The sequence below is a fragment of the Pteropus medius genome, unplaced genomic scaffold, assembly GCF_902729225.1.
Source record: "Pteropus medius unplaced genomic scaffold, Ma_sr-lr_union100, whole genome shotgun sequence".
Taxonomy (NCBI): domain Eukaryota; kingdom Metazoa; phylum Chordata; class Mammalia; order Chiroptera; family Pteropodidae; genus Pteropus; species Pteropus medius.
Genome location: NW_024354886.1, coordinates 2,136,791 through 2,164,647, shown reverse-complemented (window position 1 = coordinate 2,164,647; position 27,857 = coordinate 2,136,791). Strand labels below are relative to the sequence as shown.

The 27,857-nt window shown below is 38.1% G+C and overlaps 1 protein-coding gene across 1 annotated transcript in view; it reads right to left on the bottom strand.

Annotated features, from left to right (window-relative positions):
- Positions 1-27,857, bottom strand: part of BTBD9 (BTB domain containing 9) — a 361,080-nt gene that overhangs the window by 51,166 nt on the left and 282,057 nt on the right. Inside the window, 1 exon segment of the mRNA XM_039856139.1 lies at positions 21,557-21,664. Coding sequence (XP_039712073.1) covers positions 21,557-21,664 — 108 coding nt within the window.

Sequence of the window (27,857 nt, the reverse complement as noted above, 5' to 3'; positions counted from 1 at the left end):
CAGCTTTACTGTGATATAATTCACATACCATTCACCTTTAAAATTCACCTTTTTAAAGCATACAATTCAATGGTTTTTTTGTATATTCACTGAATTGTACAACCATCAACACAATCAATTTTAGAACATTTTCATTACCCCAAAAGAAACCCCTTAGTCTTTGGTTATATTCCTCAGTCCCCAACACACTCAGTCCCTGGAAACCAATAATCTACTTTCCGTCACTATAACTTTGGCTATTCTGGACATTACATATACATGGATTATAAAACATAGGGTCTTTTGTGACTGGCTTCTTTCACTTAGCATAACGTTTTCAAAGTTCATCCATGATGTGCCATGTATTCATTTTTATTGCCAAATAATATTCCATTGATATACCACATTTGGTTTATCTATTCATTAGTTGTTAGACATGTGAATTGTTCCCAGTTTGAGGTTATTATGACTAATGCTACTATGAGCTCTTATATACAAGTTTTGTGTGGACATATATTTTCATTTCTCTTGGGTATATACCCTGGAGTAGAATTTCTGGATCCCCTAGTTTCTTTTTAATTATTATGTTATCCATAAATTTCTCAAGTTCCAGTTACTTCTAAGTTCTAGATTAGGAAGCAGATGATCTGAATCATTCATGCACATTAACATGCACCGGGCTTCTATCAAACGGCAGGAAAGTAGTAGTGAACAAACTGGATTCAGCTCCTCCCTCATCACCAGAGAAGAGGTGTGGAATTAAAATTCTTTCTCGATTTCTCATCAACAGAGAAGAGGTGTGAATTAAAAGCGGTTTCATCATTTCATCAGGCCTGAAATCCTCCCTTCCCTTGCCAAGTCTGTGAGTTCAGCGTAAAGGAGAGCAGTAGGTCTTTCCCACATTTTGCCTGAGTTGGGGATTCTATGTATTCCAAATTTAGTCAGGAGGGGTCAGGATGGGATTCACAGAGGAGGTGACATTGAGCTGGGCATAAAGAATGACCTAGAAATCACCAGTCAGAGAAGGGGAAGTAGTGAACTTACAAGTTGCACTTCATTTAATGAGACCTTTAAAATGAACCTCTCTAGAGCATGGCTTAGTATCACACAGAAAGGTCGGACTTCCTCCCAAAGCCCAGGCTGAGCCCCACCCACTCCAACAAGCCCGTCCCAAGGGATGCTCTGCTCATCCTGGGGAACCAGACAGTCTCTGAATTCACTCAGTGAAGAGCTAGGCCAACTGGGTTTTTAATTCATATTTTAGGCAAGGTGGTCACACTTCCTTGATAGGAGAACTCTTCTCTCCAGACCAGTAGGAGGGTTCAAGTTTTTTATCTTTACGACAGAGAGCAAAAATTTCATTTGAATTAGTTTAAATCTCATTTTCCACATTTCCATAGTGGTAACCTTTATCTGCTTCGCTATAAGTCTGACAAATCTGTGTTAAAATTTGATTTTTAAAAATGCCCCCCAAATATAACCACTCATTCATTCATGAGCTCATTCATTCATTTGTTCACGAATCATTTCTAAACTTCCACTACAAATCAGGCTCTGTGCCGAGTTTTGGTGATTCAAAGATGAATAAGGCATAGGTCTCTGGCCCTTGAGGTGATATCTGACAAACATGTAGATATATCAGAGAGAGTCTTTGCAGCACATATTTAATTTCTATGATCATAGCATCCAGATTCTCAACACTAGCAGTGGGGTATTCCTGGAAGAGCACAAACTCCCCTTAACCCCATTCTGTTGCATCCAGCACAGGACTAGGCAGAGAGCAAGGGCTCGATAAAAGCACTCTGGAGACTGTTCAAACACAGCCACTGCCCCATTAATGCGGCCTCACTTTGCCTACTGGAAGCTTTCAATTCTCACTTTTTGGCAGGTTGAGTTTAGCATGAAGCAATAGCCCTGCTACTAAATGACAGCCTTGCAAAATCCGAGGGTCGGTGACCTTTGTATTCATTTAAACAACTCAACCTTTCTCAACTAGAACAGTCATCCACCTCCACTTGTGAACGTGAATTTAGCTGCCACATTTGCATGCATAATGTACTGAAAAGCCTTCTTTATAATGTTTACTTCTATGTTTCTTCCAAATGAAATCACTGAAGGGCAAATTTGATTTTCAAATCAGTTTTAAAACATCTGCCTCCTAAAAAAGAGTAAGAGTAAAGAGATAAGGCTTTTAGATTACAGGCACGGACTAATTAGTTTAGCTGGTACCACTGTGTCCATGCTAAAAATACAAATGTTAAGACATTTTTAATGCACACTCAACCTCTAATGATGTTAATATTCATTAGGAAAAGGCTTCCAGTCACAAGGTATGTACTTAGTGATTTTAGAAGGAAAAGGCTAACTTCCTGACCCTTTTTTCAACAAACTCAACTAAACGTGTGCTTCAGCACCTCTACTTGTTGTTCTACATGACTATATTTCTTTCAAAAATAATTTAACTATATATAACAGTTTAAAATAATTTAACTATATATATCAGCATGCATCTCCAGGAAGCTCAAGGTATTGAGTGTATTTCAGACTTTTTAAAAAAATACTTCCCAACAAGAACATCTGCAAGCCTTTCACTAGAGGTGGTGCTCCTTGAAGCTGTTTGGGCCCAAGTACGTGACAGTTAAGACAGTTTCTGGGACCTAAGGAGATGGAGAGAAGCAGCTATAGTGGTTGGTTCTACCTTGTAATTAAGAGTTAAAAACTCACACACATATATATTTTATATGTATAGTATACATGTATGTTGGTATCTATATATCTGTCCAGCCAACACACTATCCTAGGACCATAGAACCATGACACATAAAATGTTAGAAGGAGCTTTTGAGGTAAATCCATTGTATTTTGTATTTTACATAACTATTACACACTTTTATTGATAACAGTAGATTGTACTATTTCAACACAAACAGCCCTTGAAGCTAGCTCTAAGCCTCATGTTAGGAATGCTATTTTATAGATGTGGAGACAGAAGTACAGGGAGAGTAAAGGACTTGTGCAAGAACGCTCGGCCAGTCAGTGACAGACCCACAGATGAGAGCCAGGCTTCCTGATTTCTAGTCCAGGGATTTTTATCTTGCCTGTTTTACTTCACTCATGTGCAGTTAATGCTGCCATACTGCATACTTTTCTTTCTGGTGGTGAGATACTGGTAAACATTTCAGGAACATAATCACTAGTATAAAGGCTGAGATTAAAATCATTTTAATTTAACACAAACAATTCCAACATGGATTTTCACTTCCATTCATGTACACATTATTTCATCCACTAGCCTTTACTTTCCTTGGGGACAGGGGTCTATACCCTCCACTAGCCAAGTTCATGGGACATGCGAAGTACTGGAATGCACGGTAAGCTGTTAACCCACAGGGAGCCTGCACGTGACACTCTTGGAAGTTCCCTGGGGCAGCCGAAGTGCAAGCATCAGCCCATTCCCATGGGCTCTTGAATTCTGTGGTCAGATGGGTTTTTGCCTAGCATAGTATTGACCGCATTGTAGGTACTTCATAAAAATGGGTTGAAAAAATGGATAAACTGTCTGCATGGGCTTCCTGTGGGTATAAAGGGAGTCCTGAAAGAAGGTTAGGCAGGCAAGGAAGGTTAGAGCAGGGCTAAAGCTAAGCCAGGGGCTGGCCATGTTGCCCAGCCCTGATCTTTCAGAACAAACCTTCCGGACTGATGTGCAGATGCACCTGCAAAGAGATAGATGATTCTGAAAGCTGAGCCTGGTGAAGAAGACTCAGGTTTCACTGTGAACTTCATTTGGCTCCCAGCACCACTGGCTGAAGTTTAACAACTGCGGTCATGATTCACATTTCAAAGCTTAACATGGAGAGGTCAGTGACAAAGATGATCCTGACATGCTCATCTTAGCAGCAAATGGCCCCAGACCAAAGGGATGCACCAGATGGACAAGGTCACAGGAGATCAACTAGAAATGAGGTAAAGGAATAACACGGTAACAAAGATGTCAGAACTGACACTTCCTGTTTTTATCAAAGTGTCTGTTTTATCCAAAGGTTCTCATATGTGAGCGTTCATTTAACCCTTATATCTTACTATTTGGTGCCATGGGTTTCCCTGGCATTCCCCTTCTTAGAATGCTTTCAGATGCGTAAAACAAAATGCACAATGAAACAATGATACTGAAATACAGTGCTACCCACAGACCCCTTGGGCAAAAGGACACAAAAGACCCCTGGCCTGAGGTAAAAAGGACAGGCCTCATTGTGTGGCCTAACTGTGCTGCACAGAACTAGACTTCAGAGCCAGGAAACTGAGACTCCGGATCTCTTTATAGCCAGAATCCTCATTTCTCAAGAAAACGTAAGTTAAATGTTCTCATTAGAAGGAAGGAGTGCCTCATTTAAGAAATAATAATGATGACAACTTTTACATTGCTTTCCCACACCCTTTTCCCCATAGCATCTCTGTTATGTGCCTCAGCTCCCCTTACTAAACAAAACGAAGACTAGGAATTGGCAACCCAAGTATAAACCTTAGGTTTTCTCTTTGAAAATACAATCCTGGGTTTTCTATAGCTTTCTTCCCACCTTACTTTACTTTTCATTTGTAGTAAAATTAACAAATCATTTGATGTAAACATTTCGAAAGTAGAACACTGGTCTGTGACCCCCAAATCTGAAATACGAATACCCAACATCCTGACAAATGCTAAACAATAACACCAAAATGGGATGAAGAGCAAACCACTTCTGCTCTGAAGGAAAGACCTTCGTTTCAACCACAACTGTCTGCCAACACACAATGTTCTGTCTGTGGTATGTGTGGGCCACCAAGTAAAATTCCTAAGTAAAATAATCCCAACAACTAGAAAATTTAATTTAATTAAATCAATCTAAATAAACCCCAAAAGACAACATGCTGGGCTAGAAATCAAATCCCAGAAAACAACTAAAAAATGTGGGCACCAGTGATTCTAAGACTCTAGAGATATTGGTAGAAAATGAGTTGTTCTACTGGTATTTGATTAAAAGTCTACTTCCACCCGGGTCAGTGCATTTCATGTACAGAGTTGATTCAGCTCCAGTTCCACGAGCAGAGTAGCTGTTTCATGCAAATGCTGTGGGAGAAAGAAAACAATAGCTCCGAAACCTCAGAGCCATTGAAATGGTGTATGTGGGCAACAAAGGGCTGTGGCTGTGCTGAATGGATGAGAAGCACTTTCTCTCAGCAACACTGTAAATGCTGGAGTCCATAGGAAGCCTGGTTTTTGCCCAAGCACACACTTCTCTCACACCTCGCAGTTCAGCAAACTAATTTTACAGAGATGTGACTTGCTTGCTGGTTCTAATAAACTGTCTTCATAAACTGTACACTACTGTGATTTGGATGAATTTTTAAGCAGACACAGGAAGCAAATAATCATCTGACTCCAATTTGTTTTTTAGGTGACACTTGGAAAGAGTCAGCTGATAGGAGAGTCTTTTTTGATGTGTATGTTGTTTTCGAACTAGACTATAGGCAAGTGGTCTGTCTTCACTCTTCTTCATAACCCCATACACAGCTCTGCACACAGAGAGGATCAATCTATCATTCTGATGAACAAATCCAACCTTTTGTGCCAAAAAGGCACAATCATCTTTTAAATGTGAGGTGATCTCAAGCAACTTCTGCATCTTAGTTGACACTGTTCACTTGATAACCTAGTTTTAGAAAGTCAGACACATCAAAGTGCCAGGCAAGAAATCTGCAGGAAGGCCAGTCTGTGACAGATAAATGGCAGTACCCAGTGATCAAGGAAGTACCAGAGCTCCCATCAGCATGATTCATATGACTTCCCTGATATCACAAAATCAACAGCTGCTGGTCTTGCTCAAGCTATCTGAAAGGGTAAGTGGTTACCAAGAGGCCTACAGAAATGAATGAATAGATAATGCAAGCCATATCTCAGAAAGAGGGAAGACAGTCTGATGAAAAAGAAATCTTAATTTATTATAAGAAAACACTGAATTTTATGGTGTTCTGAGCATCAAAGGAAAGTCAAGAGATGACTTTAAATGGAGTTGGGGAGAATTAAAGTATAAAGCTTGTGTCTGTTTCTTTTCTAAAAGTATTTCCCAATGATTAAAAAAAAATCAGAGCAAGAACCCCATCCAATCTTGACAGTGTGTGGGACTCAGGGGAGAAGAGCACACAGATAATGGCCTTCTTCCTCTCTCAGGGGAGGGTACCAAGTTATCTAGGGTGAGTTCACTTTATACTTAAGATAAAATCTCTTATAGGAAATTTAAAACAATAACTTGAGTCTGGCATTTTTATCATCCAGGCTATTGGGCTAAACTTCAAGCTACTAATCCCTTGTGGGAAAGCACAGCCAGGAGACAGCTAAAATGTGCTTAAGAAAGTATATAGTCATTTTATTATAGATGGCTACTTCAGAATCATTTTATTTGACTTTGACTTTTTAAAGGCAAGATTAGCCATTAAACATTTTGGACACACTTGGAAAACAACTTGTCAATCTATCTTGTGAAAAAAGATGCCTCTGAAAATTTATCATCTTGGTAAAAAAACGCCCACACTTTGTCTATCACTAAAAGCCAAGCAGAAATCTCCTGTTATTATGGATAAGTGGAAAATTATTGCTTATTATATGGTATTACACAGTTTACAGAAACTGCAAGTGCTCATTACAAAATGAACATCACACTTATCATCAGCGAGGGCAGCCAGAGCACTGGCACAGGCCTGCAACAAAACAAGCTCAATTTGCTTAAGGCTCCCTATGGCTGGGGTTATTGTTTCCAAAACAAAAGCAACAAAGAAGTAGATTGGCTGAGTGAATAGGCTGCAATCCTGCCATCTCAGGGAAGATCTGTGTTCAAAGGCACACTTGAACTTCCCTCCAGCAGGCTGAAGGGAGAAAGAGTGATCTTATCTTCCAAGGCCAAGTCCACTCCCTTCTACATAGTATACCTGCTTTCAGATTCAGCATGCTGCTAGCTCCCCTAGAGGTTATCCCTAAGAATTTACTGAGAGAAGATTTGGTCTACCTTGGTGTGCCAGACGCCATAAATGCCTCTATTTACATATGAAACAAGGCCTCTCAGTCCCTGAGCTGATGGGAAAACTTAGCTAAAGAGCCTTCCACAGGGCCTGACTTAGAGCAGTGGCTCAAAACATGTCTGCTAACTTAATGGATGGATAAATAATAAATTTTTGAGTTAATATGGGCCCATGCCCCACAAATTAGGGGTTTTAGCAGAGCAATGATTCAGTATTAGTTGAACAGTAATCTTAGTTAAGGAAGTGACAAAAGGAGAAAATAACACCTGAGAATATCAGTTATTCCATCCTAAATATGACTTAGAAGGCTGTGTCCTGGGTTCCCATCTCCTCTTCCCAGAAATTTATAACATTAATTACTATTAATGTAAGAATGCAATATTAATGCAACGTGAAAGTGTAAATTTGAAAATTAGACTAGAAATTCAAAAATTAATGCATTTGTAATTGTAGATCACAGTACATGCCAAATCTTACTAAAAACTTAATTAATACTTAATGTTATTGTTGTTCTGTACTCATAGGGCAATATAACTACATCTCTGTGCATCCGAGGCTTTTATTAATGTACCTGAAGCACCTGCAAATAGGCAGAAGCTGTAATATGAGGTGTTCTCAATGGTGTTGTGAGAATATGAACTTCAGAATCACATCATCTTGTTTGTTTAAACCTGTGATCTCAACATTAGATTAGTATAGGTTCCAAGTATTCTAATTAGGAGAAACGAATTGAGGGGATTCAGAAACATGAAACAAATAAATTTCCATGAGCCCCTCCTTCCTGCACCCCCATATACTCTAGAGAAAAGACTATATATTTCAAAGCTCCAGCAGTCATAATTTCTATTAAGCTTATATATCCACTGCCAAATGCTACAGAGAATTCAGAAGTTCCCTAGAGAACTGAAAAGAAAAAGAACAATATAAACAAAAGTTACCTTCATCTAATAGCAGTAGTACCAACATGTGCTTCCCTCCTTTGCCTGAGCATCACTCCTGCTTAAGAAACTTAACACTTAAAGGTTCAGAGAGGAAATAAGGAGCATGGGATATTATCCAGTCTTTGTCACCTGAGGAAAAGCAAGAGCTCTCTGTGACAAGTTTAATGTACAACTCTCCTGGAGTTAAAAGGACAAACAAGATGAATACTCATCACTCCTTCTAGGTCGACTGCTAAGCCACATTTCTTAGAATATAGACATTCTTTTGCTCAGTTGAGGTTTATTTTGTGGGCTCCATATTGTATAAATTTGGATAAAGAGGTGAAAAGTATATGAGCTGAAAACACTAACTCCTTCCAAAGCAGCTGGTTAATGTGTGTAATTCCAGATGATCACTGCTCTGAAAGTACACTTTAAAACTTTGGAAGAAATATTTATTACTGATACTCAGTACATAATTTACAACACCATGGTGAAATTCACTTACATTCCATTTCAAGGGATCGTGAAAAGAAAATGTCAACTGTGGGGATAATATGCTTTATGGATCTTGGCTTAAAACAGAGGGAAAAAACACATATGCAAGTCTCTTTTGATAGAAGGAAATAGTCTAATAAATGGCCTAATGATCAGAGTAATGAATTTTTTTTTTAAGTAGGCAATAGGAAGGAAAAGGGATGAAAAAGAGAGGCTAATATACTCTACGATCTGCATAATGAAGCCCTAGGCAATCTGGATTTGACCACTGGTATACAGACTATATTTTTAAAACCAATTTTTAAAGTATGAATTATGATACAGATAATAGGGTGGACAACTTAACATTTTCTGGAGCAAGTAGTAGTGATAGCAATGTAGGAAACCACACGAAAATATAAGTGGATTTCATTGTAATCTATAGTCTTCAGCATACCTTCTGGAAGGTGAGTCTATCTCTGATTTGTTCCATGATGTGATTTTTAATATTGAAGTTCATAGGTTTCTTTGGTTGAGAAATCACCAGTTTCTCCAGCTACAATGTAGGTCAGTAGTAGGCAACTAGGCTCAAAATGTATCCTTTCAGAAAAATTTCCCTAACTCTATGCCATATTCTGATCATGTCTATGTTCTTACAGCTCTTATATACGTTCCTTTCTCTTTCTCTCTCTCTCTCTCTCTTCCTTTCTTTCTTTCTCTCTCTCTTTCTTTTCTTTCCTTCCTTCCTTCCTTTCTTCCTTCCTTCCTTCCCTTCCTTCCTTTATTCTTTCCTTCCTTCCTTTCTTTCTCTTCCCTCTTCTCTCCTCCTCTCCCCCTCTCCATCCTCCCCTTCCTCCCCTCACCTCCTCCTCCTTTTACTATGGTCTTATAGGCCATACAGAATTCTGAGAAAAAGAGACTCAATCAGGACATCTGGGTTCTAATATGGACCCTTCCATTAGACAAGAACTTGGGAAGGTACTTGTACCTTTTGTCTCAGATCTTCATCTGTAAAATGAGAGGCTTGGACTATAATTTCCAAGGTATTTTCAGTTACAAGATTTTATGATTATAGAATCGTTTTGTAGTTTGCACTGCACGTGCGTGTGCGTGTGCGTATGAGATGGCTCCCAAATGTTTGGAATGTGTATACCTGTAAGTTCCGTCAGAGGAGAAATGTCTTCCTGTCTCCTCAGTGTTTTCCCTCACAATGTAGCCTTTACCTACTAGGGTCACTTAAATATTAGATTGAATCAAAATTGGTTACCATAAACACAAATGGGGACATTAAAAGGGAGGAGCTGCTTTATGGGGAAAGATGACAACAAGCTTAGGTTTAGACAGCTGAGTTTGAGAAGCCATTCTAGAAGGGGCCAACATTTAATGGGAAATATGATTATTTCTCGTGGCTGAAGCCATGAGAATAAATCAGACAGTCAAGAAAGGGCACCCTTTCAGCTCTAAAAATTGATTCTGTGTGCATGCTTGACCCCTGAATTCACAGGAACACTTCTGTTTTCCTTTTCCTTTTTTTTAACCTAGGAAGAAAACACAGCCTCCTAGCACTCTGGGATACAGCTGAGTCAGCATTCATCACAGCATGGTTACCAAGAAAGCACTTCTCGTTAGGACCCAGAGACAAACTGATGATGCAGGTCACGTTAAGAAGCTATAATCATAACTACACTGACCTTCCTCATAGGCTCTACTTTCCTCTATTGCAGGTGTGCATGCTGACCATCTATTTTTTTAAATGGATTTCTATGATGATTGTTATTCTGGTGTTTCTATGTGCTTAGTTTGCCTGCCTAAGTTAGAGGCCCATTGAGGAGCAGACTGCATTGCTTTATTGGCAATGCCTATCTTGGGGAAGGGGTTAATCAAGGCTTGGTCATGGTAAGGGGTGACTCCCAAAAACCTCTCTGGACAGTAGTAGGGCTGTAGCCATCCTGAAACTATGGGAGGGATCCAGAGCTCGAGGATGCCAGAGTGGGGTCTTTTCTGTCAGAGGTATGTAGAATGCCTCAGCAAGTGGTTTAGAGTTCCTCTCCAAAGATTAAGGTCAGCTTTTTCTTTTTTTTTTAAACCTTTTACTCTGAAAATCCAGAGAAGCAATTGAAACATATTAACCTGGCAAACTTGGGATTTTAAATCAAATCAATTTCCAAAGTGAAAGGGGCACAGCTGGCAAACAGTTTTCAAAGCACTTGCCCCTCCATAAAGAAAAACTTTATTCTCTCTAAGAGTGCTTAAAAATAAAGGTAATGGACTTCCAGCTAGTAACCAATTTCAAGTGATAAACTGTTACTGGGGAATCCAAATCATTAACTTGAGGGGCAAGGATAGATGTGGAGACCAGAGAAAACTGAACCTCTGGTAATGATTGAATTTGTGGAATAAGGCTGTAAATGAATCAAGGATGACAGATCAATAACGAATTAATAAAGGGAAGTTAGGAAGACATATTCCTAGTCCATAAGGAGCGTGAGCGACTTTTGTCCTCTCACACAAACTTTCACTTGCATCTGAGCTGGGCTGGATAGACTTCCTGAATGGGCCTTGTGATAGCAACAGCTCCAGATAGTATCAGGACAAATGAAACCAATATGTATGCATGATTGGAGACAGAGTGGTAGCACTCATCCATTCATTCGTTCAGACAACAATACAAGTGCTAGGTTCTTGCTAGGCTATCACGGATAAGAGTAAATAAAAAAGATCAAATCTCTGCTCTCATGGAGCTTAGACTCTAGTGGGGGAAGAACAACAGTAATTCAATAACCACACGAAGGAAAGTGTGATTTGAGCTGTGAAGGAAAGTAGCTCGGTTCAATGAGAGGGAAAAACAAAGTGATCTGATTTAGATGGGTGATCAGGGCAGACTTTCCAGAGAAAGTAGACCTTGAGCTAAGAACAAAAAGATAACGGGGGTTAATGAGACAAAGGGCAGCGGTGCAAGGCTCCAGATAAAGGCCATGGTATGAGAAAAGGCTCTGTGGGCGGATGAAGCATGACCCATGGTGAAATGTGAGAGGACGTCAGGCTGATGTGAACAGGGAGAGTACAATGTAGCATGAGTTTTGAGAGACAGGACGGGGCCAGATTGCGTAGGCACTCTAGGCCAAGTGAAGAATACTGGCCTTTATCAGACAGCAGAGAAGCCAGTGAAGGGTTCTAAGCAGGTTTAACACCAGAGTTGCACTGGAAAAATGCCACTCTGACTACTAAGTAAACTTGAGGGCAGTGCAGAGAGAATGAGGGAAGCAGTTAGCAGAGAGAAGAGTAGAGAGGAGAGAGATGATGGTAGTTGGACTAGTATTGTCTTGATTGATTTTTGTCATTTGGAATGTAATATTAATATAAAAGTTATTTCTAAAATAAAATAAAAATCCTGATCATGTACATTTTAAATGTGCTCACACCGCTCACTGAGAAAGTTTTATTGAGGTATGCTTCATTTTATTTATGATAGGCATGGAAAAATTTATTATCCTCACAGAATAATGTGGCACCTGGATTAAGCAAGAAAGAGAGAAGGAGCTCTCAGGTTCTCTGTCCTAATCATTTGCTAGCCGGGGGAACTTCATTTCCTTCCAGTTCCTTCATCTGTCAAATATTCTGGGTGGGAGGAGCCTCTCCACTGGTGGTCGACAGAACCTGCTTATAGCTCTAAGTTTACAACTCAGTTCACACACTTAGCATCAAAATCTACTTTCCACATGGCTTCCAATATATGGGTAAATTTTGCATAAAAACTTTCTGCAGTACAGAAGATAAGTCCCTTGTCTAGATGTGCAGGTATGAGTGACTGACTCTCTACTAATGTTTTCTACTTCAAAATATTCATCTACTGCTGGTTCTTCATTACTCCATAAACAACAGTTTGATTAATAGGTATCTGCAAGCCTGGTTTAATAGATAGATACCTACTACAGGGCAGGCTCTGATATCTTATCATTAACACAGTGGTCTGCCTTCTATCAGGCTTGTCTCTGGTGTGTCAATGTGTGTGTGTGTGTGTGTGTGTGTGTGTGTGTGTGTGTGTGTCTTTTATCTGAATTCTGTTATTTTTTTCATTTGCATTTTTTGCCATTCCTCTTTCAGGTATATGTGCCTTTATTGTTCAAGTTCTAAACCTCTTGACAAAATTAACACCAATGTTTGCCCTTAAAAAAAAACATGGGAAAGAACATGACTGGCTTTTTTTTCATTACTGTCAAATGCTGTGTAGAAAATGGAATTAAGTATGAAAAGAGAAAAATAAAATCTCCATCGAGCATTTTAAAAGTGACAATTACACAACCAGAGCCCATTAATTGGCTCACACTTCAAGAAGAAACAAGCAAGTACACTCTTCTAACCTCACAGGGAAGGGGATCTGAGAAGAGCAATCCGTCTGTTACTACAGCAGTGACTTGCAAGAAATAGTAATACTTCAATACAGGATCTATGTGACGGTCAAGAGCTGCAATCTCACCCTGAAAACTAAAACTTGACACTAAAATGAACTTCTTCTCATCATCAGTCTCAATTGTGAAGACATTTCCTCCTTTAAAACCCACTTTCTTTTTATTGTATCACATTAGTGACCTCAAGCCCACTATATTCAACCCCCAGGTCACATGGTTAGCAGTGACCTCCTGGAACCAACTCAAGATTTACATTTTGTTAAGTGTCGGGCTAAATAACAAAGCTGGCAGAGGAAAGCTTTCTCAACTTTATCACTAACAATGGCATTGAAGATGCAGGAAATTGCAGGTAAGGTAAATAGCTTAGGCTTAAATGTGTCATTTTTCAATCTTGCTACACTTTGGGAAAGTTTACTGAGGCTCTAAGTCTCCACCTTTAATTTATCTCATTGCCCTCAACCACTGCAGCACTTAGAAAAAGAAAGAGAAACATGACTCCTTGTTCTAAGGTTCTCAGTGAATAAATAGCATCAGCTACAGAAACAGATCCCAGAACAGAACTTTGCCCTTCTCCAGGACTAAATGACAATACTGTCAGTGAGGGGGATACACTGCTTCTCAGATATGGGTATCATCATGCTGAAGACCACAGAGCAGACAAGCTGACCCCCCAGAGGCCTTTCCAGGTGACACAGAGACCGTCAAAGTGCTTCTCAGGAAAGGTACAGGGGAGAAAATGTTTAAAGTTAGGATGCTGTAGAAATTGCCTGATCCAAGGTGGTGCTCCATGGTTTCAAGTAGGCCGGGCCCCTGTGAGAAGGAAAACCCAGGTGGAAATGGACTTCTGAAGTCCTGGGGAAAGGTGAAAGGAAGAAATACTCTCAGAGAACTATGTTTTAAGAGGCCCAAGAGGAGAAGTGTAAGGAAAATGTGGCTCATTTTCTTGATGGCTAATGATGCTGACTACCTTTCTGCGTGCTTATTGGCCATTTGTGTACCTTATTTGTAGAACTGTGTGTTCAGATACGTCATTAGCCATCAGGAAAATGCAAATCAAAACTACAATGAGATATCACTTCCTACCAATAAAAGAGACTGATAATAACAAGTGTTGGTGAGAATGTAGAGAAATCAGAACCCTAATACATTACTGATGGGAATATAAAATGGTAAAGCTGCTTTGCAAGCAGTCTAGCAGCTTCTCAAAAGGCTAAACATAAAGAGACCATATGACTCAGTCCACTCCTAAGTGTATACCTAATTGAAATCAAAACTTATATCTACACAAAAATATGTTCATAATAGCATTATTCATAATAGCGAAAATGTGGAAACAACCCAAATGTCTATCAACTGATGACTGAATAAAAAGATGTGGTATATATCCATACAAAGGAAGATTATTAAGCAATAAAGAGAAATGAAATACTGATACATGCTACAACATGGATGTGCCTTGAACACATTAGGCTAATATGCCAGTCACAAAAGACTGTATTATATGATTCAGTGTACATGAAATATTCAGAATAGGTAGATCTAGAAAGACAGATAGTAGATTAGAGTGGTTGCACAGGACTAGGGGAGATAAAGGATTGGGAAGTGATTGCTAAGGGTTTCTTTTTAAGGTAATGAACATGTTCTAAAATTGATTGTGGTGATGGTTGCTCTGAATATACTAAAAGCCATTTGAACTGTAAACTTTACATGGGTGAAATGTATGATATATGAGTTATATCTCAATAAAGTTGTTTTTAAAAAGAAAAAAAAAGAAAGAAAATATGGCTCAGGTGTCCTTTTCAGAGAAGTACAACTTCTGCTTGGGGTAAGTGGTTTCAAGGTTCTGAAAAGCTACTAGGATATTGCTATGTACAGCACTTAATTTCTCTAATTTATTGCTGACAGTTAATAAACATGCCACTCTGCCAGCATATGCTACTCAAATAATGGCAAGGACAAATATCAACAAAACATTTATGGCTGAAGCAAGAAAAGAATCTTTTTAAAAGTTTTCTTTTTAATTTTAAAAGAAATACATATAAATTGATCAAAATATAGAAAACTAGAAATAATTTCCATAATCTCAATACACAAAGGCAAGCATTATTAACATTTTGGCATCTTTCTTTCTGGCTTTCTTCTTCCACATTTTTTTTTCCTACTTGTGATAATACTCCTATAATTTTGTGCTCTGCTTTTAAAAATCTTATTATATAAGTATTTTCTTAAGTTATTAAAGTTATTAAGTTATTAAAAACTCTTTATGAGATCATTTTTAATGAACACTTAGGTTGGAGACAAAAACTTATTCAAAAGAGAATCTGGATAGTATGTCTGGCAGGCAGGCAGGCAGTCTGTGAGAAAATTAAGCTGAAAGCTGGAAATACTAGGCAGTTCTAATAATCTGACCACAGAGTTCTCAAGAGGAAAATAAAAATTTTAGTATTACCCAATGCTTTATATCTAATCATTTATATTTGCCGAAATGTTTGCCAAGGGCACGGTCTTGGGCAAATGATGTCTGAGATCACTAATGTTTTGGCAGATAGAATTATTAGTCATGACAAAGCAGAGAAATGGTTAAAAATGAACATAAACGAGATCAATATGTTAAGAAGCATACATTGGCAGGAAACAAGGCAGAGACATAACATGGAAGAAGTGCAGCCAGTCACAAGGAGGGAAATGAAAAGGATTTGGGGTCTCTGGGGAGTATCAACAGTCCGGGCAAAAGAGCTTTAGGGAATTCGAGTTCAAGATGGCCAACACCATAGGCACATTTACCTTTCTCCCTTCCTGGAAACCAATGAGATGACATCAAAGAAATACAAAGGGAATACATTCATAAAGGTGCTGCAAACTGGAGGGAAGGATATTAGCAAATCAAGATTTTGGGGGAATTTCTTTAAAAAAATGGTAGTGGATGAAATATTCATAAATCTAAGTGAAACTGGGCAGATTTCCACATTGAAGCAAACTGGGCAGGATGGACATAAAACAACCCACAACAGCCATATCATTGTGAAATTTAAGAACTCCAAGGATGAAGAAAAGATACTATAGTTTTCTACAGGGAAAAATAAATTACTACAGAGAATAAAAATCAGATTATATCAGATTTCTCATTAGCAACGTTAGATGTTAGATGGCAATAAATCCAAGCTTTCAAAATTCTGGAGGAACTGAACTCTATACCCAGTCAACCTATGGTTCAGGCATGCACAATTCTGAAAATTTGATTTCCATATACCCTTTCTGAAAAACATTTCCTATGGATTCACTCTGCAATGCCCTTGAGGGATCTTCTTAAAGAAGACCCAACCAAGTCATATATTTGGCTTCAGATTTACCCAGGAGAGAGAACAGGAAGCACAGCATGTAGTCTACACAACTGTACAGGAGCTATTCCTGCTGGCATGCAGGTGAGAACTCAGGTGATAGTATACGAGACTCACATTGGCAAGTGTGGAGCCACTCTGGCTTAGAATATTATAAACTGAAACTATTAATCTCTTGTAATAGCTCCATAAACACAGATCCTAGAATTTTCATTAGAGACTTGCCTAATCACGAAAGTCAGGGCACTCAGAAAACCCAAAGCTATGGCTTTCAACCAGTCCTCCCAGGCCAGGTACAATTTACCAATTAGGGGTAATTTTTGTCATAAGCAATACTGCCTAATTACACAGCTGACATTCCACTTCCATCAAGTTTTCAGGCAAAGAGATCTAGAAAGTAACTAACTGGGTCCTAGGTCAATATCTCCTGCAAAGGAAAAGGGGTTTTGGTAACCTTTATCCACATTTTACAAAGAGAAAAAGAAATCCAAGAAACAGTGGAACCAACCTAGACAGGAAAGAATAAATTTTAGGATCATAGCTGTAGAGTAGGCCTAGGAAGCAGTCTGTTCAAAAATTAAACAATAAGTAAATGGTATGCTTCAGAAGCTTCTGTAACAGGTAAAAGAGGCAATTAGGAATTCTACTAAAAAAAAAAAAAACCTGACTAATGAGGCTATTTATTATTTGTGTAATAATTCTGAGTACTTGTAAGAAAATCTAATCTACTTGATCTGAATACAGTACAATTCTTCTAAGAGGGGCACAAATTTAGTGACAGAATATTTCCTTCATGGTAGATCCAATGAATTATTAGATCTGTAGTTAACAATGTTTATATAGTTAAAATATCATAATGAATTCTTAGTGGTTTTCTCTTTTCAGGATCAATTTATACTTAACACATGAAAGATTTAACTATAATACAGAACAGAAGATAAGTATCATAAATCTTTACAGTGTCGATGTGGTAGGACAGCTAACAGAAGATGGGGAGAGACAGAGGGAAATGTAGTGGTGATAATTTCTTTATTAATAAGTAGAAAGTCAAGAAATATTGTCCATAATTGATGGGTCAGAAAATAGAGATTTAAGTATATTGCTTAATTTTAAAAAGTAAGTAAGAGCAGAACTAAAAAGAAAAACATAACTAACGAAAAATGAAGAGTGGTTAAGTGAGACAAATTCCTCATTTTTTTATTGCAAGGAGTTAGCAAAGCTGATAAGTTAATGAAGTGATATAAAATATTATTTATAGTCGAGAAGTTAAACTAAAAAAATAGTCAAAAGTAGTTACTTCTGAGGAATGGAACAGAAAATGGGAAGGTAAAATTTTACTTTTCACTTTTTTTCTTACGTTGTTTAATTTTCCATGGGCATGTTTTAAATTTATAATAAAAAGACCGATGTTAGTATCTTACTGTATTGATACAAATTTAGGGTTCAACAATTTAGAAGACAGTAGCAAAAAGGAATCAAAGATTGGAAAGTGAAGTTTTTTGAAATAAAGCTAAAGGGTACAAGATTAGATTAGATGAAAAAAAGAGGGGTAAAAAGTAATTTTATAAAATCAGTCAATACATTTGAGAAAACATGGAAAAAACCTTGAAGGCATTATGCTAAGTGAAATAAGTCAGACAGCAAAAGACAAATATGGTATGATCTCACTTATATGTGGAATCTAAAACAAAGAACAAACAAACAAAAAAACCCCGAGGCTCAGAGAAACAGAACAAATTGGTAGTTGTCAGAGGCAGAAGGTGGGGGAAATTGATGAAGATGGTCAAAAGGTACAAACTTCTAGTTATAAGATAAATAAGTTTTGGGGATGTAATGTACATTCATGGTGACTATAGTTAACAACACTGAACTGTAATATGTGAAAATGCTAAGAGAGAATATCTTGAAAGTTATCACAAGAAAAAATACTATAATTACATGAGGTAACAGATATTTAACTAAATTTGTTGTGGTAATCATTTTGCAATACACATATATCAAATCATAATGTTGTATTCCTAAAATTTTCTTTATCAACTATATCTCAATAAAGTTGGGAAAAAATCCCCCAAAATCAGTCTATACAAAAACAGGGTTCTCTATGATAGAAAATGAGCCTTTATCCTGAAAGCAACACACACACCACACACACACACACTCCCCCAGAAGCGGAGGGACTTGCAGGGAGACACTGAAGAATCTCATTACCTAGGTACTTTTCAGAGGACAGTAAAAACCTTCCCTATGATTTCTTGACTAGGTAGAACGCTAGCAAGAGGCAGGGCTGTGATCTTTAAAGATCGTTTAGAATTTCATTTATAAAATGGTTCACATTTTTTATTTCAATAAAAAGCAAGTTATAATTCTTGACGCTAATAGAATCCTCTCTTGAGAATTGCTCTGGAGTATACTTGTTAAAAAGGAAAGGCATACTTCTTTTATCATCTGCATATCTTTTGTTATATTTCTTAAGACCTAAATCAAAAATGGAAGACACAATAGATTCAGGTTATGACTATAAACATTAAATCATAACCTTTGGATCCAATGATTCTTAGAGAGTTAACAGGCACTTGCCTTCTTGCTACTAGTCTTGTTCTTCTAATATATTATTTATTTATTAATTTGTAAAACACTGCTGTAGCATCTAAGTGCGAACATACAAAGTTACAAACATAAATTATTTAAACCCACCAACTAATAGAAACAAAAAATGAAAAAGGGGAAAACTATATGTTGACTTAATGTAAAGCTACTGGTCATTTAGTTTTTGTTAAAAACCCGCATTGGATAACGTCTTCAATAGGGGGACATAAAAGAAAGAGACGAGGAATCCAATTTGTGACACATAAAATGACATTAGAGGCAGGAGATGGTAAGCAGTGAGATGTGTAAAGATGACGAGCTCTGAGGCAGCAGAGGGTCTGGCCCTATGAGCTGCACACCTAATAAGCAGTGGCTCTGGGAAGACAAATGGGCAGCTGTCCATGGGCCTTGAAGGCTTTCCTTCTATATAAAAAGGGTTCTAGAACAAGTTAACCACTTAGTTTCCCAGTTTCCACTTTCTAGCTTGGTTTAGCTCTCTTTGTTAATGCTTTGAGTACTAGGAGGCAATGCAGTACAGTAGAAAGAGCCTTTCATTTTCTCTTTATAAAATTGGGTCAATATCTCACAAGATGTTTTGTATTCAGGACAAAATGAGATAAAATATGTGAAAGTATTGGAATACTAGTTACTAAATAGCTGTTAGTTTTCATGTGTTATGGTAGAGAGAGGGCTACAAGAGTTTTGTGTTCCCCTGAGAAGGCGTTGCCCAGCCAGGAACCAACTACGTCTCCCAGCCCTGCTAGGCATGTACTATGACATGCCTATGGCAATTGACTGGTTCTCTCTGATGCAATGCAAATGGTTCACTACACCCAGGCCCAGGCTATTCAGAACCAGGCATAGCATCTCTCTGTTCTTATCTCAACTGTCAGCCAGATGCATAGGATGTGGCTGAGGCCCTCGGTGATGACAATCACTTGTGGGTTCCTCAATCATCTGTGGAGAAGAGCCACCTGACAACCAGGAACAGCCGTACTGACTATTACACGAGAAACAAACCATTGTGTTAAGCCATGGAAATGTTGAAGCCACATTTGTTATAGCAGCAAGTGTTACCCTAACTGATATAAACATGCTATATAATAATTACTATAATAATAATGGTAAGAGTGTCAGACATTGCATCAAATAAGCCATCATTGATGCTATTACAAAGTCTTGGCCAAGTAAGTACATGAAAAGATGTTCAATGTCATTAGCCATCAGGAAAATGCAAATCAAAACTGCAATGAGATGCCACTTCACTCCCACTAGAATGGCTATGAACAAAAGGAATAGGCAGTAACAAGTCCTGGCAAGAATGTGTAGAGATTGGAACCCTCACACATTGCTGGTAAGAATGCAAAACGGTGCCGCTGCTGTGGCAAAGTTTGGAAATTCCTCAAAATTTAAACATAGAGTTACCATTAGACCCAGTACTTCTACTCTAATTCTAGGTATATACCGAAGAGAACTGAAAACATATGTTAAAATGAAAACTTGTATAGGAATGTTCATAGCAGCAATAGTCATTATAGCCAAAAGGTAGAAATAATTCAAATGTTCATCAATTGATGAATAGAGAAACAAAATGTGACATATATATCTCCATATGATGAAATGTTTTTTTAGTTATAAAAAGGAATGAAGTACTGATAACGTGCAATAACATGAATGAACCTTCGAAACATTATGCTAAAAGAAAGAAGCCAAGAACAAAAGATCACATATTATGCGATTCCATTTATATAAAATGCCTGGAATATACAAATCTATAGGGACACAAAGTAGATCGTTAGGTGGTGGGGCTGAGAGAGCTAGAGGGAAATTGGGGGACTGCAATGGGTAGGTTTATTTTGGGGGTGATGAAATGTTCTAGAACATGAGATAGTAGTGATGGTTGCACAACTTTGAATATACTGAAAACTACTGAATTGTACAATTTTAAAAGGATGAATTTTATAATATGTGAATCACATCTCAATTAAAAAAAAAAAAAGAAATCTCAGCTATTTGCTTTATCTTGCCTGCCAAAGAATCCGGCACTGTACAAAAAGGCACTGAGTTCTTTTCAGGTAAGGACTGGGAGAGGGCCTGAAGGAACCTTCTAGGATGCTGGACATGTGCTGTTTTGATCTGAGCAGTAGTTACATGAGTAAATACACATGTCAATATTCATTCGAGGCATGATTCTCGGCTGGTCAGAACTAGCAGACTCCTTCCTCTTGGCTTCACCCCACAACCAGGTAAGCTCCAACAGAGCCCCAGTGCCCTATGCATGAAATGCCCCTGTTTGCCTATGAAGAACCTAAGGTACAAACTTTTCTCAGTTTGACTAACAGTGTAGCTAACGTGGAAATAAGGATTTAAAGCTAACCCTGAGAATGATACAGGGGTGGGGTATGGGATAGAGTCCCAGAATAACTACTAAAGTGTGTACTGCATCAGCAAAATTCTCTAAGGAAGAAAAAAGTCCTAAAGGGGTAGTATGGGATGTGGGGGGAAGACCCAAGAGAGGACTACATATGGAAAGTATCTTTCTTTTTCCTGCTTAGGTACATGCTATTTTCAAAATTCAAGTTCAAATCACAAAATAAGGAACGCCTGTTTGGTCATATAAAGGAAATTATTGTTTAAGTACGTGATAGTCAAGACTGAAGTAAAGGATCAGCGGAATGTTTTCAACCTTCAAATAAGATATACTTGGTGATTTCATGAATCGTCACTGCAATGTTCTGAATCCACTGGAAAGATTGCCTTTTAAATTGGAATAAATTCCTCAAAGGATGTCACTTACTTGCAGGAGACTTTCGTTCTGTCAGCCACCATGGTCCACTGTTGCTGGTTGGTGGAAACCTCAACATAGTAGCTATAGCTTCGATCGTCGCAGTCCCAAAGTAGTAACCTGAACAGAAGGAAATACGAGGGTGCTGTGAACGTTCTCATTGTCTGTTTCCTTAGGCTGCAGGCACAAGGGAACCCATGTCCACCCCACCCCTCTTACTTGCCTTTGCCCACCGCACTTCCAGGACTGGAGAAAGAAAGTGAAACCCCAATAAGAGTTTGATGAGAGAAGGCAGAGTCAGTCTGCAGCAAGAGGTTTGTCTCTTCAGGAATTTATTTCACAAGTCACCCCATCCCAGGCAGCCTCTGACCCCCAAGAGGCAAGGCTCTTCTGATTGGCTCACTAGGGAGAAGACATCACCCAATCTTCCTTCCTGATTCTTACAACTCCCATCTTCAGTCAGCTGGGCTGTCCAAAGGTAACATCCCGAGACCACTGTTCATGGGGGAATCTGTGCTTTCTAATAGGCAATAACTAATGTGTCCCAATGATCTTAATTATCACATTTTAGGTTCCTTCTCATTCTTACCCAACTTTTTGTTTGTATAGCTTTGGTAAGATTATCTGGTTTGGAGATACTGACAAACATATTCATTAGCAAAACTTTCTGTTATTTAGAAATTGATTATCTTGCATCTGTTCTTCTTATTTCCCGCCCCACTGTCCCTTTTTAGCCCAGATAAGAACCTAAGCATTGACTATATTATTCCATTTACATAAAACTCAAAAGAGACAGTTTATTTGACAGGAATCAGAATCGGAATAGTGGTTACCTCTTAGGGAGGCAATGACTGGGAAAGGATATGAGGGAATCTTCTAGGATGGTGGAAATGTGCTAGTTTTGATCTGAGTGGTAGTTACTATACATAAAAGATCTGTACACTGTATGTGTGCTATTCTTCAATTTAAAAAAGCAGAATTAAAAAACTCTAAAAATTGTAATACAGGATCAGACTACGGCATCCTGCTTCTGAAAGTATACAGTATGAGGTCATTGTTTTCTATTATTTCATCCTCATAAGTCCTTCTTATACAAGATCTGTATCTTACTGTTTTACAGTTCTCATGCACATCTGCTTCCTCCACCAACTAGAAAGATAGTGAGCTCCTAGAAGGCAGTACCTATGTCTTACTGGTTTTCTACACCTGGTACTCGGCATAGTGTCTCACATAGAGCCTACATTCAATGAATGTTTGCTGAGCAAATACGTTATTTGTAACAATAACAATGGTAATGATAACGATGATTATCATAACGATCGACAATCCTTTAATGTTTACTGTGTACCACGCCCTATATTAAGTGCTCTATGTAATTTAGCTGATCAAATCCGTCCAAAAATCTTTTTAGCAAACATTATTCTTCTCATCAAATTACAGATGGTGAAAGTGAGGCTTAAAGCTGTAAAGTAACTTGTCTAAACTCAAACAGCAGTGATGGTCAATACTGAGTTCCAACCTGGTGTCCTGAACAAAGCCTACTTCTGTAATCCCTTTATCAAATGTTTTCTTTTCTTCTACTGTATATGGCTGGGTCATAGTTTACAACTGGTAACCTACCACTCTACAAAAGTAATTCATATTATTTCCCCTTAATCTTACAATTATAATCAATGACAATCCTTTGTATGTGGTTCAGTTTAGTGTTACCTATAAAGCTATTATTGAGGATTAGAAATGGCATCGTGTTCCCCTTTCCCTTTACCCTTTGTTTCTTGTTTTCAATTATAAATTTTTTGCTCTCGATGACTAAATCCACAATACCTAATATTTTGAAATTCATCTTTTAAGTAGAGAAAAATATTAAAAGGTTTTGGAAAGCATAAACAGATTATACCTACTGATTCTCTTTAATTCACCGGAGTATTTAACCTCTCGGAGTACTGAGTGAATCAGACAGGATTCTACCCTATTGTCCAATAATTCTACTCTTAGATTATACCAGTTTGCCTGATAAGAAGCTGAATCATTTCCCTCATTAGTCATTTCCTCAAATATTATTTTAGCCTTTCCGCGCTTTTATGCAGTTAGCTCACACTAATTTATATTTATGTTGAGTAACTTTTAAAAGTGTATTTTTTGTTTCTATGTTTGTATGGTTCTCAAGATAATTGCAAGCCTGTTAAGAAAGTCCATTGATCCTTTTCTTTTAAAAAAAAATTCTACTCCAAACATGTGCTCTGTTCATAGTGTTAAGTTTCATACACGTTTTGGGCTGAAATCATTCATAACCCAGCCGAAGTAGATTAAAACCAGAAAAAAATTTCAAATTAATTAATCATTTTCTTTACTTAACAGGTCTGGTAACAGGTTTTTTGGGAGACAATGTTGCAGCTATTTCCCCAATGGATTATTTAATTTATTTATGGAGAGCGAGGTTTATCATAATGCCTCTCCTTCTGGAAAACAATGAGTTAGTGTTCCTACCAGTGTATCCAAATGAAAATAATCAGTCCCTTTTGGGATAGAATCTAACCAGATCTTAAAATATTTAACGGGAAAAGACTGCCTCGAGGATATGAGCTATGGAGAAGATAAAAAGGAAGACCAATTATGAGTATCATAAATGTTCTAGAAGAGATTCTTGGAGCGCCAGCATATTTAAAGAATTTTTAAAGTTATACATATTGTGTCCCATAGCAGCTTATTCTATAAGTTCCTCCAATTTGTTTCGAGGCAAATTATGTTAAAATGATGCATTATCTGTAATTCTAGTAATTTTGTAAATACATACACATGGTGCAAATTATTTGTAACTTGCTTGTTTTGCTGTCTGATCTATTATGAGTACTTTTTTGTATCATCAAATATTCTTCCTCTTCATGTGTACTGGCTTCATAGAATTTCACTGTATGGATGCCCCATAATTTATTTAATCAGTTTCTTATTATTGGGAACTTAGGCAATTGATAGCATTGCACTGTTATGAAAACTCTGTGATGAATGTTCTTATAAGCTAAATCTATGATTATTGCCTTTGAAAGTTTCTGTAAGTGAAACTTCTGGAGCAGGGCACGTGAGGCCTTGATATGTATTAGAAAATAGCTGCACATCTTTCCGCTTTCCCCTTTCCCCCAAACAAAAGTCTATATCAATTTATCCTCACACTACCAGCAGTGTAGAACAAATCCCATTTCTATGTGTCACCACCAATATCATGCATTATCTTTAAAACTACTGTCAATTTGAAAGACAAAATATATCTCAATACGTACTTTAATTTGCAGCTTTTTACTTATATTGAACTTGAACATTTTACCCATTTTCTACTTATATTTATCCTTTTGTTAATGACTTACAAGATGCCCTCTATATTTTAAGGATATTAATCTGCTGCCTATCATAGTTCGCATGCTGAAGATATTAATTTTTATTAGCCTAGTCTATCGATCTTTACCTCAGTAATTTCTCCTGGCCTAAAGTCTTTTTTCTGAACAGCAGCCAAATGCACATACTGGTTGAGACGTCTCTTCTCTATTCCTCTATTAAGAGCCCCTGGGAGCTGAAAATGTGGGGTCACGGTGACCCCTGAGTGGGAAAGAGACACTGATGGATCTGAGGTTATCAGGCCCAGGGCTAAGACTCACCTACACTTTGGAGTTGTTAAGAGATATTCTAATTCATGTGCCAGGATGCGTATTTAATTGGAATTATGGTTTAGCCAGGAATGAAAAACCCTTTGTTGATTCAACTGAAAAAAAGCAAGCACAGCTTATGGACAGTAAAGGGAAATCTGGCTATATTTATTTTTTCCATGGAGAGGAATTTTGTTCTAATAAGGTACAACCGCAAAGCCCACCAACTCCCTTCACTTCTTTCCCTGCCAGCAAAGTCTGTTCAGATAGTCTTTCCACTTGCAACAACACAGATATTTCCGACTTGTAATCTGTTGAAGAACGTTTCCCAGTGAGCTCACCCCAGGACAGATGCACTCCCGCACTCCTACCGCTTTAACCTAGATGGGCTCCTTAACCATAGGCCCTACATCTACATGCCTCCACCCCTGCATCAAAAGCCATTTTCAAAAGGGGCTGAACAAAGGAAGCTGCTGGACAAGATCTACTGATGCAGATCGGGTCTGTGTTTAGCTGTTGCCACAAACCCCTCTACCTAATGAGCACTGCATGAAATGCCTGGTGATATGCAATGTCTCCTCCATCTTCCCTTATTCTCATTGTGGAGTTTCCCTTAAAAGCAGTAAAATGCTGGGCTTTTTAAAATTGATTAACATGTGATTTTTGCCTACATCTTCCATAAATGCTCTGGCTGGCTGCATACCATTGATTACTGGGGTTCAGTTTACAGCAACTAATTGCTCTCCTTGCTGGTGTTTTGATACAAAATTCAATAGCGAATATGTTTTCAAAACTTGTCTTTGCAGCTTGAGTCATAAGTGACTTGAGGCAAACCCAGTGGACTGAGCTTTCCCTTCTTTAAAATAATTGCTCTCTCATCAGTCTGTGAAGAAAGTTTCCAAATTGTAGTATTCTAATTGGAGGGTCTGCATTATGCATGCGATGACAAACTATGTTGTGCTGAATGGCATTTTTTTCCATCTCTTTCTTTGGGGATTAATTCTGTGCCAAGACTGTGCACAATGGCTAAGGTTTAACAGTTGAGATCAACAGCTTCTCCACTGAATTGGTGTGTCTACTAGATCAGGAGCAAGTGTGTTTTGCCAGTTTCTAATTGTCCTCTGTTTGTGGGAGACACCACTGGAAGGGCCTGGGGCCACAACTGCTGCTATTGTACTTTTCTCATTTGGGTGAAAACAGATAAGTAAGAGAAGATTAACTGCCAAGATATTAGTAATATAAGAATAGTTGTTCACCAAATCCATTTCTGATCTCTCTTCATTAAAGATCTTCAGAAATTAAATTCTTGGAAATAAACAATTCGACAATTCAAGTATTTACTGAGTACTGACTATATGACATTAGGCTTAACTTATGTGTACTTCAGTTTCATCCCTTGTGAAATTAAAGGACTAGATTTGATGGTTTCTAAGGGCTCTTTGAGTTTTAACATTTTATAATTCTCTGCAACAGCATATGTAGTAAAGGTTGTTTTTTGGCATCTTTGTCCATTACATACTAACTCCTCTCTTTGAGAATGTTTCTGGTCCAACCTTGAGGTAAACATGGGGTGTGTGGCGGGGGCGGGTGGAGGGCGTATCCTGAGCTTGGTTTGTAGATATGACTGCATTCTAGGAAGAAACACAGCCCATGGTGGCCCAATCAGATTTCTTCTAAAAAATTTAGAATTGTGAGATTCTAGCTTAACTGGCCCTGTTCATTTAAAATGAGATGATGAAAATGCAGGCATTCCTGGGTGATTCTCTTTCATTAGAGGCACAAAAGAAGCAAAGGAAATCGTCTGTAGTGAGAAGCAAAGAAGACAGATGGCGTGGCCCAGGGAAGGCTGTCTGGGCTCCTGGCAGGATTCTAATATCTGATTTTAGTCCCAATGAAGGCCGCCAGAGTTTCTGTCCTAGTGCTCCGTGAGAAATCTCCCAATCACTATAATAAAGTCATCATTTATGGCTTAAGCCATCTTTACCTGGTTTCTGCTGCTTGAGACCCAAAAGGCCTAAGATAAGCTTCTAGCAGAGTGCATGAGACAGAAAAGGCACTTAACAAAGAGTCGATGTTCAAATGATGAGGATGATGAGGATGCTGTAATGACTACAGGACAAAAGAGACAGTAAGGGGAAGAAAAGGTGAGGAAGCTCATTCTGGATGGTGATTTTTTTTTTTTTAATTAAGTTTATTGGGGTAACATTGGTTAATACTATTATATAATTTTCAGGTGTACATTATCATTTGACATCTATATATTCTATTGTGTGTTTACCACCCAAAGTTCAGTTTCCATCAGCTACCATATATTTGATCCCCTTTACCCACTTCACCCTCCCCCTAAACCCTGTATTTGACCCCTTTACCTTGTCTATCTCCCCACTCATCCCCCACCCCACTAGTAACCACTAGTCTATAATCTTTGGGTAACCATTAGACTATAGTCCATGTCCATGAGTCTCTGTCTGTCCTGCTTATTTGTTGCTTTTAGGTTTATATCCCACGTATAAGTGATATTATGTGATTTTCAACTTTTTCTGTCTGGCTTATGTCGCTTAGCATGACTATCTCAAGGTCCATCCATGTTGTTGCAAATGGCAGTATTTCATCTCTTCTTATGGCTCAGTAATATTCTATTGTATATATGTGGATGGTGATCTTTTTATTCAAGTATG